This window comes from Microchirus variegatus (assembly GCF_963457635.1).
Source record: "Microchirus variegatus genome assembly, chromosome: 1".
Lineage (NCBI taxonomy): Eukaryota > Metazoa > Chordata > Actinopteri > Pleuronectiformes > Soleidae > Microchirus > Microchirus variegatus.
This window is the reverse complement of record NC_139802.1, coordinates 23,374,030-23,394,929: the sequence shown is the minus strand read 5'-3', so window position 1 is coordinate 23,394,929 and position 20,900 is coordinate 23,374,030. Positions and strand designations below refer to the sequence as shown.

The 20,900-nt window shown below is 38.6% G+C and overlaps 1 protein-coding gene across 1 annotated transcript in view; it reads right to left on the bottom strand.

Moving 5' to 3' along the window:
* The window catches only part of agmo (alkylglycerol monooxygenase), a 74,108-nt gene that overhangs the window by 43,450 nt on the left and 9,758 nt on the right, over positions 1-20,900 (bottom strand). Inside the window, exons 2-3 of the mRNA XM_083893808.1 lie at positions 11,427-11,557; positions 11,090-11,241 (exon numbers count right to left, since the gene is read on the bottom strand). Coding sequence (XP_083749934.1) covers positions 11,090-11,241; positions 11,427-11,557 — 283 coding nt within the window. The remainder of the gene's footprint in view (positions 1-11,089; positions 11,242-11,426; positions 11,558-20,900) is intronic.

Below are 20,900 nucleotides of genomic sequence, written 5' to 3'. Positions count from 1 at the left end.
GAGCTTAACATCTTGTTGAGACAAACGGCCACAAATTGAGCAGCACAGCATACACCCCGCCTACCAAGTAAAGGTACTTTTCTCAGTCCAAACCATACTGTACTGTACCAAATTGAACTGTACCATTATGGAAACATGGCTTTAAAGACCCCAAGGTGGCACCAAGGGTTTAAAAAACAAAATTTGTCGCACAACAAAATCAGAACTGAAGAAGCCTTTTGGGTGAGCGGTTCAACGTCTCCAAGGACCGAAGAGAAGTCCAGTTGCCTTTGTTTTTAGCACTTAAAGACTACATGACCTACATGACTGAGAACCTTCACAGACTTTATTTCTTTCTGAAAAGAAGAAGAAAATAAACCCTTAATTATCATTTTAACATGCCAAGATACAGAAGGCATGTTAGGCATAAATATTTGCCTTTGACAAAGCAGCGGTAGCTTAAAATAAACTCAGGAGAGTCCTGAGGCGATGATCCCCGTGACCTCAAAATCATGTTGGCCAGTTGGCCACACACACACACACACACACACACACACACACACACACACACACACACAGACACACAAACACACACACACACACACACACACACACACACACACACACACACACACACACACACATACATGTCTTTACCACATTGTGTGGACCACGTTCTCAGTAGTCATTGTGTGGACCACCACTTCCACTGTAGCTAGAGATGTGCAAAAATCAAATCCTTCACTAGATGGGAGTAGAGAGCAAGAATCTCACTTCAGATTCGAAAACACTCAAAGAAAAGCAAAAAAAGTTTTCTGCTGCACTTGTGTGGACCGGTGACTGTTGCTAGGCAGACTTTAACATACGCACATGTATTTGTTTGTAGGTTTTTAGAACAGTGGAGCAGGGATCTCTACAAATATATTAATCTTTATTATAGTAGTTGATTAGTGAAGTTTCACACCTGAAATACTTTACTCAATACATATAATTATTTTATATATATATATATATATATATATATATATATATATAAATTAATTTTAGGTTAATTGTAAACACTTCCACTACTTATTCTGAAGACAACTTGTACTTTTTTTTTTTTTTACTGTACTTTACAGTTTGTTTACTGAAAAAAGTCCATGATTCACAGCCAAAGTAACACATCTATTTTAAATAATAATAATAATACTGACTAATCTGTGGGTTTCTTATGATGCCACAAGTATTTTTTAATTACAGGATGAGTTTTCTATCACATGTAAAATACCACATATATTAGCTACCATGTAAGTAGCTAATAGAGATATTAAGTACTTCACTTTATTTGAGCTGCAACTTAATCAATATGTTGCTTATTTATTTATTCTTTTAATAATTGAGCTTGGTCCTAAAAATGTCATTTAGTTTAATTTGATTTCTCTCAAGATGAACAATTAATTTAGTAATCAATTAATACATTAATTGTTGCAGCTCCAAAAAGTATGAGAAAAATAACACAAATCACTTTATCAGTAACATCAAACATCCTTTAATGATAAAGATCACACTTCACAAAGGAAGTGTCTGATAAACAAACATCACTTATGGGAAAACCATAATGTTCCCTTTACAAGGATCACCTCATTATAAAAGAGGAGGTAAACAAACAATGAAAAAAATTAATACATGAAAACATTTTCACCACTTCACCATCTCACCACCACTTTACCATCTCATCACTTCACCATCTCATCACTTCACCACTTCACCAATTCACCATCTCATCACTTCACCACTTCACGATCTCATCACTTCATTATCTCATCACTTCACCACTTCACCATCTCATCACATCATCACTTCACCATCTCATCACTTCACCACTTCACCATCTCATCACATCATCACTTCACCATCTCATCACTTCACCACTTCACCATCTCATCACATCATCACTTCACCATCTCATCACTTAACCACTTAACCATCTCATCACTTCACCATCTCACCACTTCACCATCTCATCACTTCACCACTTCACCATCTCATCACTTCACCATCTCATCACATCATCACTTCACCATCTCATCACTTCGCCATCTCATCACTTCACCACTTCACCATCTCATCACATCATCACTTCACCACTTCACCATCTCATCACATCATCACTTCACCATCTCATCACTTCACCACTTCACCATCTCATCACTTCACCACTGAACCATCTCATCACTTCACCATCTCATCACTTCACCACTTCACCATCTCATCACTTCACCATCTCATCACTTCACCATCTCATCACATCATCACTTCACCATCTCATCACTTCACCACTTCACCATCTCATCACATCATCAATTCACCATCTCATCACTTCACCACTTCACCATCTCATCACTTCACATCGCATCACATCATCACTTCACTATCTCACCATCTCATCACTTCACCATCTCATCACATCATCACTTCACCACTTCACCATCTCATCACTTCACCATCGCATCACATCATCACTTCACCATCTCATCACTTCACTATCTCACTATTTCACTTCAAATTTTTCAGCACCATTGATAACTGTAGAACAAACCCAGTAATAAAATAATTTGCTATCAGCATTTTAAGTCCTGCGACTGTCAAAGTGCTTACAGGCACCAACATTTGGGTACATTTACAACCTCTGTTCAACCAGAAAAAAACAAAAACAAAACTACAGCTGTTTACGTCTGGATGATACAATATAATTGTACACATAGTTTTTCACATCTCTCCAATCGCGCCTGGAGAGATCTGGCTCTTTGTCAATGGCCTCATCACAGATCTCTTTACCTGGAACCCTTTGCAGAGTCATGTATTTGCCAAGATGCTTCCATATTGCCTGTTTTTCTGCAGATGTCCAAGATCTCCGTTGGCCTTTTTTTGAGAGGTACGGTTTGTGGATCCACACCTGACATTTAGAAAAGAACATAAGACACATAGTGAGTGCAGCTGATTTGTAATTATGAAATGTTGTGTTTCCAAGAACATCCTGATGAAACATACTGTAAAAAGTGTATTTTTAACCCCACAAGTTGGTTATGATGCAGAAGAGAGTTATATGTACTTTGCCACAATAGACTAATCATAATCCAGAACCCTGAGCCCAGCAGCTGTTTCTGTCCACCTAACATTCCATCCCTTACACCACAATCACAGCACAGCGTCACATGCTTCATGAAGATGCAGCTGAAGTGTGTGGACAAACTGAGAGAGCAGGTAACAAACACATGACATTTCACAACTTTTTTTTTACAGTACTATTCACTTACAAAGCAAGATTTATTTACACAAAACCCTGGAACTTTCCCTTTAGTTGTTTTGTTGTAATTGGAGACTGCAGAAGTGATCATACACAAAAGCAGGAGGAGACAAATAAGACAGAAGAAGAGTTTACCTGTTTTCTGAGTCTTCTTAGGCTTTTTTGGTGGAGTTGGAGCTGAGGTGTCTGGAAGTTGAATGGATGTCTCTCCTACAAAATAAAACAGATCATAAATCACCCCAAATTATCACATTTATATATTATATATACAATAATAGCCATATAATAATGCTCCTTCACTGATCATACCATATGATTCCTGGACTGACACTCTTGACCGCTTTGATGTCTTTTTTTTGGAGGACGCTTCAGGAAGAAGAAAAACAGAACTGTATTATTTTAACAAAAAAAAAAGTAACATACACTCAAACTTACAATGCAAAATAAAAATGTAATTCCTATTAAGGATTAATTATAGAATACTGAACTGTTAATACACAGGAGCAGGGACAAATTAATGATAATTACTAAGAGTTTACCTGTTTCCTGAGGCTTTATCTGCTCATCTGGTCTTGGAGATGAGGTTTCTGCCAACAGACTCTCAGACGGTGTTTCTTCTACAAGAGAAAATATAAATGTAATATCATGTCAGTATTAAAATGTCATCATACTGACAGATGCTGTAAAGGTAAAAGTGCACATTTTTGGAAACAAAAATAAATAACTCAATAGAAACAAAAACGCTACGTTTATGACTTGAGTTAGGTTCACAGAGTATGTTGCCAGGGTAACTGACTCAGAGTTGAGCCGAACTGGCATGAGTTTCCCTCATCTCAGGGTTAACTAACTACCCAGGCCCCAGGGTGTGACCCTAAATCAGCTGGGATTGGCACCAACAGCCATGTGATACTCATATGGAGGATAAAGTGAATAAATGTGTAAAATAACTAAAAACTAAAATAACTTACCATCGTATTCTTCTTCTGGTTCAGAAGATTTGTCTTCAAACGTCTGTTCAGCACTTATTTGTGAAGCTGGAGGAACTGTTTTGATAGAACACACATCACAACATAAAAAACTTCAAACGATACTCTGTACCTGTCACTATTGTGTTTTGTGCCACAGTCTTCGTCACCATTGGAGTTGCAGGGGTTGTCGTCTGAGTCACTTAAGTTGTTGGCAGGTTCATCTTGAAGTTTAGGGTTTATTTTTAGTGTTGATTTTGTGTTATTTTCAAGAACCTCACATGTGGCTCCGCTGTCTGAGGTCTCTGAGGCTGATGGCACATGATCAATTTCCAGATCATGGCTAGATTCTGATAGAGAAGCATCACAGTCCTCCTGAAAAAACACAATGATCAATTATAAGTTCACTCATTGACAAATGGATAATTTTTGCAGCACTGTGATCCGTGCAAAAATAACTATGTAAATATTAAATAATAATACAAATATAATAATAATTTCAGTTGCATTGCAAAATTTGGAATGCTTCAATTAATCAGTTTCCTTATTAAAAGGGAAATAAACAGAGTTTACAACAGTATAAATTCTATTGTTACAACAAGAAATGATCCAATAAACATACATTTCCTTACTTTTTGTGCTAAGTTTAGTTCACAATGTAAAAACTGTGTTCATGTGTCATTACAGACCAGTAAGGCCCAATGGTTGGTGGAAAATTAGCATCTGACAGACTGCGGTACTTTGATTTAATCTGCTATATATACACACATATACACAGTACTGTGCAAAAGTTTCAGTCTCCAGCAGCTCTGTTGTTTTTTTCTGTGATCATATGAATTGTGAATGAAGTGATGCGACTTAAAGCTGCTCTTATATATTAGCGAGCTGTCAGTGAGTTTAACTCATGCAACATGTGTATGTTACAGCATAACAGCATTTTTTACAGCAGATATTTCTATAAATGAAATAGTAGGACAAACACAGGATTTAGCAGTAACATTAATGAAGGTTCCACTCCAGTATTGACAGAGCTGTGTTATTGTTCAAGTGTAAGAGTAGATCATGCTAAGTACTCTACACCTGTAGAGGATGTTTTCTTTAAAAAACAAAACTGCATACATATTTTCTGGATGTGTTCCAGTGAAGTGAAATAGAAATAATTATCCTTGATTGTTGTTATAGCAGCAGCTAAAACAACAAATCTAATGGTGGCCTGAGTCTTCTGCACAGTACTGTGTGTGTGTGTATATATACACATATATATATATAAAACAAGGTTCAGTTCAATATTCACAGTGTAATAACATCTGAAATATAATGGAATGTGATCACACCTGAAAATATGAAATGTTTCCTACATGTATGAATAACCTTTTCATATGAATAGGACATAGGACATAACAGTCAACAATAGAACTAGAAGAAAAAAATAGAAGAATTAATAACCAGCCTGTATGATTTATATATTGCATTGTCTCAAATTATGATTTCATTATACTGTAAAAATATATATTTATATATAATGTTTCATCCATACAAACCAGTAAAAACTGTATGAGCTCCAAATTATGGGAACATTAATTAAGCTTTACTGAAATTATATTCCAATTATGTCAAATGTGTGAAACTTTTAGTCTTTTTCTAAAAACCTAAACATGTTAGTGGCTTTCAGCCGACATCAATATAAGAAACAAAGGAAGAGGAAAACATACCTGTCCCTCTTCTTGTTTAACTTTCCTTCGCTTCATCATCTGAAAAGTTATAAGTTGTGAAATTAACAAGAAGCAAAAAAAAAAAACACTGTTCACTTTATTAAAAAAGTACACTGATAATGTTTACTAACACAAATGATTTTCCATACAGCAAAGTTTAAAAAAAAAAGTCGATTAACAAGTCCTGTGTGTGATGACATGGACACCAAGAAGCAGCCATGATGAATCTCATATTTATACTTTGGTCCCCACAAAAAATGTCTGTCTATCTGTGTGTGTCATGGACTCGAGTGGACACGCCCCCAGAATCTTAGGTTTTAAATTTAAACACTTGGTGACTGTCATTCAAATGTATTAAGGTAATTAGTCAAAATAAATGAGCTGGCTGACTTTACAGACTTATTTCATGTGTAAATACATTTCATAGAAATCATATGACTCTATAATAATACTTCAAATGCACCAGAAAACTAGAAATGTTTTAAAACAGTTCAAAAACATATGAAAAATGTCTTACCTCCAATAATTGTAAAGTTTTTTGGTGTTCTTGAAGGTTTTTTGCAGTTAATTGGTCCTCCAATCTTTTCTGACACATGTGATGATGCTGCTGCAGCCTCTGAACTCGGTCAGACATGTTGGAGACGCGTTCAATGCAAGTTTGGAAACCTGGACTTTAATGTGAAAGGATGCTCATAAATGTTATTTATTTATATAAATTACTTAATAAAACTAAAGAGAACATTATTTAAGTCATAGTTCTGAGTTTCTATGTAGCATTAAGATTTTAAAGAGTTATTACTTTAAACATAAAACATGTTTTGTTAGGGTCATTAAAAGTGAAATGTCTGTTTTCCTGTGAATGCAGCATTCTAAAAAAAATAAAAATAGTTTGCAGGTGCAGGAAGAGGCGGGAAAGCCTGACCTGACTGTGACCCTCTGAACACATTAACACTTTTCAGTGCAGCCTTCATTGATGGCCCATCAGAGGGAGGGGGGAGAGGGGGGAGAGGGGGGGACATGCTGCACCTGCACTAATGTTTGTCTGCTGTTAATCTGATGCTGCCCATCCCCCACCTTTCTCTCTTACTCCCTCAAACTGCAAATTCTGTTCTGCTCAGAATACAGACATGTTACACATAGTAAAAAAAAAAAGTGCCTCCTTACCACACACACATCCACCCTGAAATATCTGACTCCATAAAATATAATATAATACAATGTATGGATTATGAGAGCTTGTCTACATGATGTCGTGGATGAAGTGTTTTTATATATATTTTTAAATCGTGAGATTAGAGTAGAGATTTTCTAATAAGTCTTTTAACGACTGTCTAATACGGATGAGAATGCTATACTGTGAGAAATGACAGTGAATCTTCAACCTTACATTTTTTTAAAGAGAATTTGATGAACATTTTTCCCTGTGTTTAGCATTACCGCTCAGTGCGCAACAAAACAGCAGTTAGAGATTGACAGAGTTCTGAGCCTCCTCAATATTTCTCAGAAGTGAAAAACATGTTCTTCCATTAGTTCAACCTGATCAGATGTACATTAATACTAGTGAAATATGAATGTTTTATAAATTACAAGTGAAATCTGGGTTACAATGTCTTATGTTCCTGGATCTGCATCTGTTTCAATGCACCTTTGATAATTGAGACCCACTATTTGTGAGACAGGATGGGTGTATTAACACAAAAGTACAACCAAAATGTCATAATTTACTGGATATACTAGCTTCAAGGCAGTGAGTCCAAAACTGTCTTTGTGTTTACAGCCTTTCAGTCTTTATTTCTATATGTCAGTGAGACGAGAGGTAGAGTGTCATTTGTGATGAGGAAGTGTCATGCTCACAAAACAGTCGGTGAAGATCTGCCCAATTTAAAATGATTTTTACATCACAGAACTCTGAGCTGTTCCCAATCAACCTGAGAGTCTCAGCCTGAGCCTGAGACAAGAGTGTGGAGGCCAAGGTTGCGACTATACAGTCATGCATAATGGCTCTTTTTGTGTTAAAAGTGCAAGTAATGTAGTATTTTTCAGATTAATGGTGTATTATTTCACACACTAACAGCATCATCTATGAATCAGAACTTGTATTTTTAAGATCTCGACCCCTAAGCAGAGGATTATTTACTAGTTGTCCCTAATTCTGTTAGACTGAAAAAGCAATTTCATGCTGCATTTGACCAATTACCTAGTTTGACCAACATTGCACCTGTGTGAGCCTGTTTAAATCTATGTTTATCTCAGTAGTTATTGTCCATGTGCTGTTCTTGTTTCCTGGGACTGTCGAGTTCAACTGGCCACTCTCTTTACTCACACATGCCTGGTTTATGCACCGTGTTTCACCATTGTGTCTGCTGTGTCAAGCTCATGTTGAAAAACAAATACACTTTTCTACTTGTGCCTATACTTCAGTTTAGTTTTATTGTAAGCATGTTAGCCTGTAAAGGCCTGAAGTTCAGAGAAGAGAAGAGCTGAATATTGTGGAGTTAATCTGCTGTTAATCTGATGTTAGTCTGATGTTAGACTGATGTTAGACTGATGTTAATCTGCTGTCAGTCTGCTGTAGGTCTGCTCATCCCACACCGTTCCCTCTTACTACCTCAAACGGTAACGACTGATTAAATTAGACAAAGACTTGTGTACTGTTCTGCTCAGACATAATCATGTATGAGAAAATCATAAGCATTATGACGGGACAAAATCTAACATATGCATTTTAGACATAGTAAAAAAATCGCTGTATGGATTATGTGAGCTTGTCTAAATTATGTTGTTGATGTAGTGCTTTTATATATCTTTAGTAGTTATTGAAACTGTCTTTTAACGAAATACGTATTTCAGATGGAAAGCATTTTCTATCTGGATAAACAGGGAAAAGTGCAGTGCAGATACGACAGTGACATGCAAATTAAGACTGAAAATACATCACAAGGCAACTAGCCCATTGGCCTGGTCCATACAGCCTTGACTGCAGTCACAAGTTGTCATGTGAATAAGAAATTTAGAAAAGGAGACAATGGCAGTAAACAGAAAGAGACTGGAAGAACATAAAAAGAATGGTTCAAGAAAAAGAAAAAAACAACTGTGGAGTCAAACTAAGAGAGAAGATGATGACGAGGCTGACAATTATCAAATGAGTGGTTTCAAAGCAAAATGTCAATAAAATTAAGTTTTCAGTTAAACTCTGAGTTTAAAGCAAAAGTACTGTTAGGATGGTGATCTTAAGATTGACAGATAACATGTTTAATCCCCTCTGTGAAATTCAAGTATGACTTTACTTAAAATATAATAAAATTCATGTAATTCATGTAAATTAAACTAATTTTTCAGTTTATTTTGGTTACGGTACATTATAGATTCAACTGAAAACATCTCTGAAAGGTAAATCAAAATAACATTGAGTGTATATTATTAATACTGATGCAGTCAAATCTGTTTTATTTGTACAGCACATCTCATAAACATTACCTGAGTGTGCTTACAATTAAAATACATGAAACTCTTACTACAATTTTTCAGTTTCCTTAATAAGCCTATCCTCTACACTCATACACTGATTTATACAGATGATTTGCAACAGTGGTTCAAAAATATATATTTGAATCATTATTTAATTAATCTGTGCCTAAAATTGACTATTTCCAGTTTAAATATTATTATTATAATATTATTATTATTATTATTATAACTCTAATTGTGGTGCTCTGGATTATTGCTAAAGTTTTTGTGAATAGTAAATAGTAATAATTATAATAATAGTCAAAGCTCTGTTTGAATTGTTTTTCATTTGAAATGTACTGTCTGCCTTTGAAATAGCCAATCACAAAATTCCCCTGCTTCAGCCAATCACAAAATTTGTCTTCACTCCACCCATTCGAAAAAAAAATGTGGGTGCAGTAACACTGAGTGGCCACATGGCAAACTTGAAACACACACATTTCTGAGTTTTCTAAGTCTATGAGGACTTCTGCTGAAACTTTGACAGATCATCCATTAGGGTCAAAGGAGCTCATCCTAGCATTATCCTTGTTAGGACCGGGCATTTTGTCCCCACAAGGTAAAATGTCCCCACAAAAAAGGTAGTTTGCCAGGGGGTGGTCCACACAAGCATAGAAAGACAAGAACACACACACACACACACACACACACACAGATTCTGTTCCTGTTTTGCCAGATTCTAACATCAACACTTTCTTCCAAATACCATGTTGTGGTATCGTCGGGCAGCCTGACGTGCTGCTGACACAAATAAACATCGGTACAGGCCACAGATAAATATCGCTTTTCCGGTGAGCCGAGCATCTGGCTTGAGGATCAGCCAAAACACATGGAAAGAGTCTTTTTTTGTGTAAGATGTCCAGCCACTACTTAAGAAATACTGTATCCAGTGCATACAGTATATTTTTTGAATTTTTGAGGACAGTGATGCTGAAGGATGATGTTGCAGAGCCGTGACTTTTCGCAGACTTTTCGCAGACTGTTGCTGTGACAGCTCCGGGTTCAGACCGCAGTCCTCTGGAGATCACGGCCTCTCACATCTGCACAGCCGTAAATCAGCTGGACGTAACTCCAGCAAAATAATTGCTTCCTCTGCAAACGTCCAGGAAAGCATGATGTGTATGTGTATGTGTGTGTGCTCTATCTTCACCGCTCCTCCCTGCAGGGATGGCAACTAAATCAACATTTACTACCGTTTATCATCAGCTCAGCTTTGTACTGTCCTTTTTTTGTGTGTTTGTATTTTCTATGACGTACATGACAGGAGAGAATCACAAATTTGGTGTTGGATTAAATTACAACACGTATTAACTTGTGGTGCTATCAATATTTACGTCAAGTTTATGCTAACTTTGCTTAAAACAGTCTGAATGCTAGTGCAGTTAGCAAGCATTTTCTGATTCCCAGCTATCAGTGGTACTATCCAAGCAGTGCTAACAATATTTATGTTTACCTTATTCAACTTTGCCTTTAAAACAGTTGGGATTAACGATTGCTAGTGCACTTAGCTCATATTTTCTAATCCTAGAACCCTCACTATTGACTGTGTATATCATTTATCATTATGTGTCGGACATTGTTTTCACAAAAACCTTATAGCAACTGGACTTGTGGACTGTTTTCTTTTGCTTTGGTACCGTGAGAGAAGCGATGAACCCAGTAGTAGCCCAAGTCCACACCCAGGAAGGTGAACCACCAGGTCCAGGCGGAGTCCCAGGGAAGTTCCACCAGGCGGTAGTGATCCCATACGTAGATGTAAGTGGTCAGCTCAGTGCTCCTCATCAACAACCTGTGGAGAGGGACAGACAGTGTTGATGTATTTAAATCTACCTAAGATATGGCAAAACTGTAGTAAAGCAGCTTTGAGTGGTCGTCAAGACAAGAAAAGTGCTTGAGCGTGTTTTACTGCTCGCCATAGTAATGACTTGTTGAATTTTGGGTCCAAAAAAAAAGAAAAGCAAAAATGAAACTCACGACGGGAGTCTGGAGAACATTCCAGCAGATATGGAGGTGAGTCCATCACTGAGGCTGTACACTGGGTCTCCTGACTTCAGCAGGCCCACCAGCACCTCCAGGACCATCAGGCCTACAAAGAAAGGAGTGGCCTACACACACACACACACACACAAAAACACACACACACACACACACACACACACACACACACAGGGTGCCATCATGATTCAGCAAAATTGCAGTCTGTGAAAACATAGAACGTCTCGAGTTGGCTGTTGCTTTTAGCAGTTTGTGTTTGTTTTGGCCGACGAGCTCAAAGATCTCCAAACTTTCATGTCTCCTAATCCGTGATGTTTGTTTCACAGTCGAAGGCCCTGGAGCGCGGGCTCTAAAACCACAGTGTATTGGCTGAATAGGGATCACAAACATTTGTCTAAGTGCGGCGGCTCCGTGGCTGGAAATCACCTCTTTACCGCTTTAGGGTTCGGCCTCAACGCACACATTTTTTAATTTTAAATGGCTTCAACTTGCATTGTGGGACTCGTTCTTCTAGCCTAGTGTTCTAGCTTTAGGCTTGAGCCAATCAAATAAAGGTTCATGCTTTAAAGGTCAAACAGATCAAAAAAGTTTTTTTTTTTAAACTTTTATTTTCCTTTGATGAATAAAACCAATTGCAGCAATTACTTTAGCATCAACATTAGTAACTCTTGCTAAATGCTAAAGACACAGTGTGTTATCTTACGTTATCTCTTACATCAAGAATAAAGTCATAACATTATGACAATAAAGTCATAATTATTATTATTCAAGCTAAATCTCAGATGCAACACGGAGCATTTTGGTTTGGGCCACAAATAAAGATAATACTTTGTCTTTTTGGCTAATCAGCACCACATTATCATCAGCATCAGGACTTTGAAAAGATTGTGGAAGAAAGAAAGTCTGTGTCCAAGAAAGAATCACACAGACTTGGCAGAAGTCATCTCTGGTAGTGGTCGACTGCTGGTTACATCTGCATTCTATTGCTATTTTATCCATCCATCCATCCATTATCTACCGCTTTATCCCTCACCAGAGGGCCACGGGGGGTGCTGTGCCTATCTCAGCTGACATTGGGTGATAGGCGGGGTACACCCTGGACAGTTCGCCAATCCATCACAGGGCCACATATAGAGACAAACAACCATTCACTCACACTCTCACACCTACGGTCAATTTAGAGTGACCAATTCACCTAATCCCCATATCGCATGTTTTTGGACTGTGGGAGGAAGCCGGAGAACCCGGAGAAAACCCACGCACACACGGGGAGAACATGCAAACTTCTTGCAGAAAGGCCCTTGTTCCGAAGTGGTCTTCTTGTCTTTTTACTGCAAAGGCAAGAGTGCTAACCACTACACCAACCCGTGGCTATTTCATAATAATGATAATTTCTCTCAGAATATTACAACTTCATTCTCAAAAGTGTTCATACACATTCAAACTGAGAAAGCGGGAAAAATATGAACACAAATGTATCTCTTGGTTAGTGATTGATAGCAATACCAGTCACTAATAAAGCTACGCAATATTTAGCTCCCACAAATAGCGTAGCAGCATGTCCACGGATAAAAAAATGAAACAGTAAAATGTGTATGTTACTCTGAAACAGTAAAAGTAGTGGAGTGGAGTTGGAAATCCGACTTGCAAGGGTGTTCCAGTTAAAATTACGACTTCCGACTACAACTGTAAGGCACCATGACTTCAAAAAACCGCCTCCAGCAACGAGAACCAGTTCCGAGTAGCTTTACAGTGATAGCATGACTTCCTAGTTCTATCTAATCCCTCACTCTAGTTCGCAGTTATAACACCTGTCCTTCTTCATCTAGGTCAGGGGTCTCAAACTCCATTTGCCTGGGGGCCACATGAGTTAGAGTCCGGTGAGGCTGGGCCGCATCAAGTAAGTACTCAAAAAAAAGTCCGGAAAGTGTGTACTTACAAAACTTAAGTCAAGGCCTTTTTTTTCTCCACACCGCCCCTGCTGACTCTGCTCCTCTGTCTTCTGCATTGTGCGCAGCTACAAGCGGCTCTGGTGTCCAACGCAGAATGGATAATTTCTCTATGTTCAGTTATATCCTCACATCCATGTATGACACATATATAATGATCTTTAGGGTCGAGTACAGTCACGATGAAATGCAGGGGATCCGAGTAGATCTTAGAAAAACATGTCGACAGATTCTCAAGAGCGCACTTTTCATTGTTCTCACTCCGGTCTCAATCTAGAAGACGCTTTAGCGCTGTAATTAAGGGAATAACAGATGCATCAGATGAGCAGGGGCCTCATGTACGAAGGTTGCGTACGCACAAAAACGTGGCGTACGTCCTTTTCCACGCTCACGTTCAGATGTATGAAACGTGAAATGACCGTGGAAATGTGCGGTGCCCACGCCAACTTCATGGCTGGCGTACGCACGTTTCTACAGCTATTTTTCCTTTGGCGACACTTAGTGGTGATGCTGGGAAACTGTTAATAATGTGAAAACATGTAGTCATCATGTGCACATCAGAGACACATTTATGAACAATCTGACGTGAGCGAGTATTTAGGGAACGCGAGGATTTACTTGCAAACAATGATAATTGGCTCATAAGCCGATGCGGTCACGTGTGCCAGTCAACCCTGAGCCGAGCCATGCCAGCTGTGTGGGATGGAATCATCCGAATGTCATCCAGGTACATCACACTCCCATACAATGCTGTTAAACAGGCCAACATTAAAGCGCAATTTTCAGCGAGAGCCGGTTTCCCTAATGTAATCGGAGCTATTGACTGCACACACATCGCTATAAAAGCGCCGTCACAGAATGTGTTTACGTTAATAGGAAACATTTTCCTATATTTAACACTAGGCTGGAGGCTGGAACAGTGCGCGATGGGTGGCTTCTGGGTGAGTAAATAGTTTATTAATTTAATTGTCCCGTATGATGAAAACCATTCACATATCATGTTTTTGGTTTACTTTGCTTTTTTCTGCTGGTGAAATTAGAGCTACAGAGCTTTCTAACAAGCCCCTGATTGTCTCTCTGTGTTCAGTATTCATGTCAGTAAAAGCGGGCGTAAAGTTGCAAATGTCAGCACTTCTGCATTCTTTAATTGTGAGGAATAAAAAAAAAAAATTAAACATGAGTCAAAGTGTTTAATGTCCTGCCATCTTTACGCACGAGCGATGTATATTGTGAGTGTAATGTGTGTGTGTGTGTGTGTGTGTGTGTGTGTGTGTGTGTGTGTGCGTGCGTGCGCTGCTCTGATCCCACAGACTCACAAACACGCTCACACTCACGTCTTTTTTGTCATATTTATACCTGTTGACAGGGTGTCAAACAAAATCTCCCTGCGCGTTTTCATTCACTTTTTTCATTCACTCTTGAATCTCTTGCACAGATTGTGTGAAATTCCTTTACTTTTCTTTGTTCAGTGCGTTATTTGATCAAAGAGGTGAATCGCAGGGCCTATTCAAATTGATTTTCATACGTAAATGGGGTGTGGACAGGGAGGAGTTTGGCACCTCTGCCTGTGCGCTCAATTCCACGTTGATTTGGGATGTACAAAGGGAACATGCTTGGATCCATGCATAAGCACACTTTGATACATCTGAATTTATTTGTGCGTACGACCGTTTCTGGGTTTTGGCGTATGCCAAGATTTAGTAGGAAATCCACGCAAGTCTTTGTACATGAGGCCCCTGATCTCTTTAGTTAACTGCTCAAAGAGAGAGAGAAGAGAGTTCTGTCGCAGGGAGTTCATAATCTGCGCTGCGAAAACAGATGACATATAGGCTGCTATACTAACATGACAACAGCTGAGACTTTGTGGAATAGTGTGTGTGTGTGTGTGTGTGTGTGTGTGTGTGTGTGTGTGTGTGTGTGTGTGTGTGTGTGTGTGTGTGTGTGTGTGTGTGTGTGTGTGTGTGTGTGTGTGTGTGTATGTGTATGTGTGTCTGCTGTTTTGAATCAGCAGTTGCTACAGTCTGCAGCTTTATTTCTCTCCCTCTTGCGCAACTCTTCCTCATCGTCACTGCGGGCCGCACTTACATTAAACTTTGATATCAAGTGGGGGGCCAAAAAATATCGGCCCACGGGCGCAAGTGTCTGAGACTACTGATCTAGGTAAAGATAAAGCATTCAGCTAGTTCGCCTCTTAGCTGAAGTTACCACCAAAAAGCTACAGCTAGCAACTAAAGTAGCACTAATAGACATAGATTATTTTCTGCTGCGTCATTGTCATACAGTTATCGGCTATTTCTGTGGAAATTCCCTTCAGAAAACAAACTAGAACATTTGAAAAAGAAAAAAAAAACTAGCTGCATTAGCTGTAGATTCAGTAGCAAAACGGAACATTTAGTCATTAGACGTGGTAACAAATTGCTGCGCTGAAGAATTCACCCCAACATTTATAACCCAGAACCAAAAACCTCAGCCTGATGTTGTTAGCATGCACAACAGAATTACAAGCTTGTAATTAGACGTTTCTTAACTGAAATGTTTACCAACTTTGTAAAAACCCCAAAGTATTTTGTAGCGGCTTAAAGGACAGAGGGGAAACACACTTAATTCTTAGGAGCGTTGTAATTTTACGGTTATAAAACAATTATTGGAAATGTGCTTCTTTTTCCTTTTAACAGGAATATATTACTTCATAATACCTTAGAATGGAAGCATCCGATTATTTGATACTAGATCATTAAATACAATATTTATTTAATAAGAGTTATTTCTTCATGTTTTTTTCATTAAAATATACATTTTGAAATATTTATTTTGAAATTATGTGAAATATCATCATAAATATTATTATTTCCATGTAATTTTCTGCAAAAAACTGGAGACCCCTGCCTTATTTTTGCACACACCAATCCATGAATTTGACTTTATTATTTTTAAACACATTAAACTTAATACACACCATTAGTGAACACACAAACCAGGAGCACTTGGGGTTTGTTTCTGGTATCTGAAGGTAATTAAAACCTCCCTCTCTGTGAATAAATGTCTTACTGAAACAAACATATTGTATTTTTCTTCTTAAACTGATTATTTTGCTAGTGTAAAACTCTGATAAGAATAATCTCCTAGAGTCGAGGCTTTATTTTTCTTTCTTGAAGTCAGTGTTTGGAGTGTATTTGGTACAGCACCTCGGGGTTTTCTCATCCATCCACTTTTTAACCTTCCAGAAATGTGTTCTGCCAAAACAAATGCTCCCATTTCAAAATTCCAACTTCAAAAATGCTAACAGTATAAATCTACCGTTTAAAAACTGTTTGGTTTTTGCAGCATTTGTCCTGTTAATCTGAGCTGATTTATGAATTTACACTGGAATTATTTTTCTACAAACCACTTTGCTATCAGACCCAAAGTAAATGAAACATAGCACTCATTTTTCTGTGGCTAAAAATGTGATCGGTGAAGATAAATGTGCATTTATTCAATAATAACCAGCATCTAATTAATAACAATCTAAATTCTTCACAGTTTCATGATTCTATGAAGCACAGATGGAGGAGACAATTGTAATTGTAGCCATTTGTCCTCATTTTTGGTGCACTTTATCATCATTCACATCAATCATTTTTCAGGCCGGGTCACGTCCATTTTTCATGATAGTTCATCACAGTTTCCCCCGGGACCGTCAGACACAGCGACAAAAGCGTCATAAAGCACAGACATGCTGCATACCCACAGAAAGGTCAGAAACTCAGCTAAAAGCTCATATAAACCATTCTTATGTTCACGATACACAGTTAAAACACCACGGATCAAACCAGCAGGAGCGAAAAAACCCGTTACAGCGCACACATTGAAAAGCGGAACCGGAGCGTCAGCGTGATTATGGAAACAAAAAAACATGTGTCGGCTGGACAGCAGAGAACCTATAGATTCCAGTGGTTCCATTTTTATCACTCTACGACCAAGATTCACGGATCCAGCCTCAAAATACAAGCAGAAATGTTGTCTTACCTTTGCTGTTTATCAAAACAAGTTATTTCCACCGGAACAAAACTGCTTCTAATGAAGAACTACACTTTCCAGCATGCTTTGGGAACAAATCCCGGTCTTATTGATCATTACAGAGCGACATTAGATCGTTCTGATTAGAGAAGGGCGAATGTCCACACAAATGCGTCATATGCATTTATGTCCTTATGACTCGCTAATGAAGTGATTCACACGCATTTGGAGACTGTGGTCTGATTCTACCGGTTAAGAGGTTTAAAATGAGCCGTCAATCACCCTAATTGACCAAGGTAAGCCACAGCTATGGTGCTGTGTAACTGAAGATTGAAGACTGTTATTACGCACCGCACAGGGAGCATTCATTTACAGCGAGTTATCATACTTTTTTTTTTTCAAAACAAGTTCTTTTTAGATCTGTAGTGACATTTAAATAAAATTAAATGGGTTTTTAATAATTTGGTACCTTGGTAAGATCATCTCAAAAGGCACAGATTGTGCCAAACTGTGCCAACAGAGAGAACGCCCAGACATATCTTTACTAAAACATCTGTAATTTCACTCTGCTTCATTTCAGCATCATCAGACTTTGCACAGCTCATGTCCACATATTGTTACATGACCTCCATGTGTTTTTAAGCTCCTACTGCATATTTTAAAGGTGATATTTGCTTTAAAATGCAATATTTCTTAGGCGAGAGAAAAAAATACTTCAGTTATGCTGTGTTCCATGTACATTTCCTCTGACACAGTGGCATCTACAGTGAAACTTACACTTCTGGTGGAATCTCACAAGTGTTATCTGTATTTTAATATCAGAGATAATTCACATAGAGCTTGTAACTGCAGAGATTTGTGACTCGCCACGGACCAAGCGGGAAAAAGTCGGCAAAGCGCAAAACGAGAAAAAACAGGAAAAGTTTTTTTTTTCCAAAATTAGGGATTTCCGTTTTTTTCAAAATTACAGAAGTTGAAGTTTTGAAGAAGCCACTACATGCTTCAAATCACAGTATTGTGGGTCTTAAAACCATAAACTTTGTGTTTGAATTAAGGTTGTTTTATCGCTGTGAATCACTCCTAGTTTGGGTGTGGCGATCTCACATTCCAGAGCTTTTGTTGCTTTTTCAGCCAATCAGCTGACGATCACGGAGAATACACATGGCTAATTAATATGCAAGCAGAGAGAGGGGAGGGGGAGAGAGAGTCTGGAACTTTCCAGTGCTTATATGTGTGAGTGTGTGTGCAGTGCGAAATTAAAGCGTGATTATCATCAAAGCAGTCATCATCAAAGCTTTGTTTGACAAAGGAAGGCAAAGAAAACCGGAGAATAAGTCTGTGGCTGAGCTTCTTCACAAGGACAGACAAAGCACAGAGACTGCTGGTGTGTGGACTGTTAGCATTTTAAGATAGCGATCTTTATGCTAACGTGTTAGCAGACTTCATCGTCACAAAAACAACAAACAGATGGATTATTCAGCGGCTGAAAGAGAGCAGGACAGACACAGTAGTTGTCTGAGATGATGACGTGACGCCAGCACCGCTCTGTCTCCTATCGAATTGGACATTTGAAGGTGAACAGACATAAAACTGCGACAAAAAGAAGCACGCCCGGACCTCTTATCTGATCGGGGGCACTGAAGTCTGCCGGAATACCTTTCAGTTTCTTATGGGGTGAGTTTTCATTAACGTTGTTAATCTATGTTATGTTGGTGTTCATTCAAAGTCACATAGGGACGCTGTCTTTTAATAATCCACTGTGCGTTTCAGAACGCCGTTTGGCTACATTGTTATTAGCTATGCTTGCTAGCTCGCTAGCTCGGCACTGTAATATTACAATGAGAATGATGCGAAACTTGTGTTCGGTCAGATGATCATATTATAAGCTACGATCATCTGATGATATGTACGGGAGCATATGACCTCTGCTGTGCAAGAATAACGTGTGGATAACACACTTCTGGTGCGTTTCAGAACGTTATGTTGCCATAAGGGTTATTAGCTATACTGGAGATTGGCTAGCTTACTATTGGCATGTTAAAAATAATACGCACTTCGAAACTTTTCGGTCAGATGAGCGTTTATAAGTCGTAAGGGGAACATGCCACGGCCCTCTTTGAGATTTTGTACACCCGCAGGTTCAGTTTGATAATTCATATGATTTGAGACGAACCTCCCGTGTTCGAAACCTAACATTGCATTGAATGATGTGTGAATGCCACACCTTTGCATGCATGAATCACACATGTGATTAACAGACATGTTAATAACACAATGTGTTAATTACACGTACGATTCATGCACATAAAGGTGTGGCATTCACACATAATTCAAGCAATACTACTGATCAATCTATACTGATTCAGTGATAAAGTGCCTGTTAACATGAACCATGATCTGAAACAAGTATTTACTTATTTTTTTCAAGTTGACTGGCAGACACATCTGAGTCCCTACTTTCGAAAGCTCCCACAGATCAAGAGTTATCAGCACTTTAGGTATTTATATTCAAAATTCTGCATTTTATGAATAAAAAAATCACGAATGGACATAATAGTGTTCCATGTGAACAGTGAGCCATGTTTTAAATATCCTGTTGTGTGCTTCTATTCTGTCACAGCTTTGATGCCAACAGCCTATCGAGTTTCAGCTACTGCGCAACCCAGGAGTTCTGCCCCCTGTTGACAGTCTTCCCGTCCTGGCTCCACCTGGACTGACCATGGACAGGCAGACGTATCTTTTTGAAAAAATCCGGCCTTTCTGTTCTGATGAGGCAAAATTCTTCACATGCCCAGCACCAAAGGTTACAGCACAGAAGAGGGTGCGTTTGTGATGTCATCATTTAGTCCGCATATCAACTGTGATTGACAGAGTGGGTACAGCCACATTGTGGGGGAGGAACTGGTATTGAAGATGATAATATAGTCCATGGTCTGGAAAATATTGAACTCTCCTTCACACACTTAGATATATTTTATTTGATATTTGAAGTATGTATCTATCTTTCACCTTTCTTGTTTCTCGTTTTTATTCAAGTGCTTTTTGTAACAGAAGAATTTCCCTCTGGGGATCAATAAAGTAAATTCTGATTCTTATCAGTCCACTGAAGTACTTAAGGCAAATAACACAACATTGACATGAACTACATTCATTCCTTTGTTTTCAAACTGCTACACTGTTTCTGTCCTGTGGGCTAAAGGCCACATTATACTTCTCCGACTGCGTAATGCGTTATCCGTCTGCGTCACCACGTAGACCACTCGAGCCTTTATACTTCTGCGTTGTGGTGACGGATAGGCGCTGCAATTTCCCGCCCGATCAGTAGGGGTCGCTGCGCAAGGTTGTTGTGCTTTTGGCTACAGTGAGCAATGGCGTCCGAGGGAAAAAGACTGTTGTTGTTGAAACAGCGGCCGTTTGTCACTTCTATGTGTCCCGGAACGCAGTTTTAAGATAATTTGAGGCGAGAAATTGGCCATTTAGAGTCTAAACATGTGCTGTGTGTGTT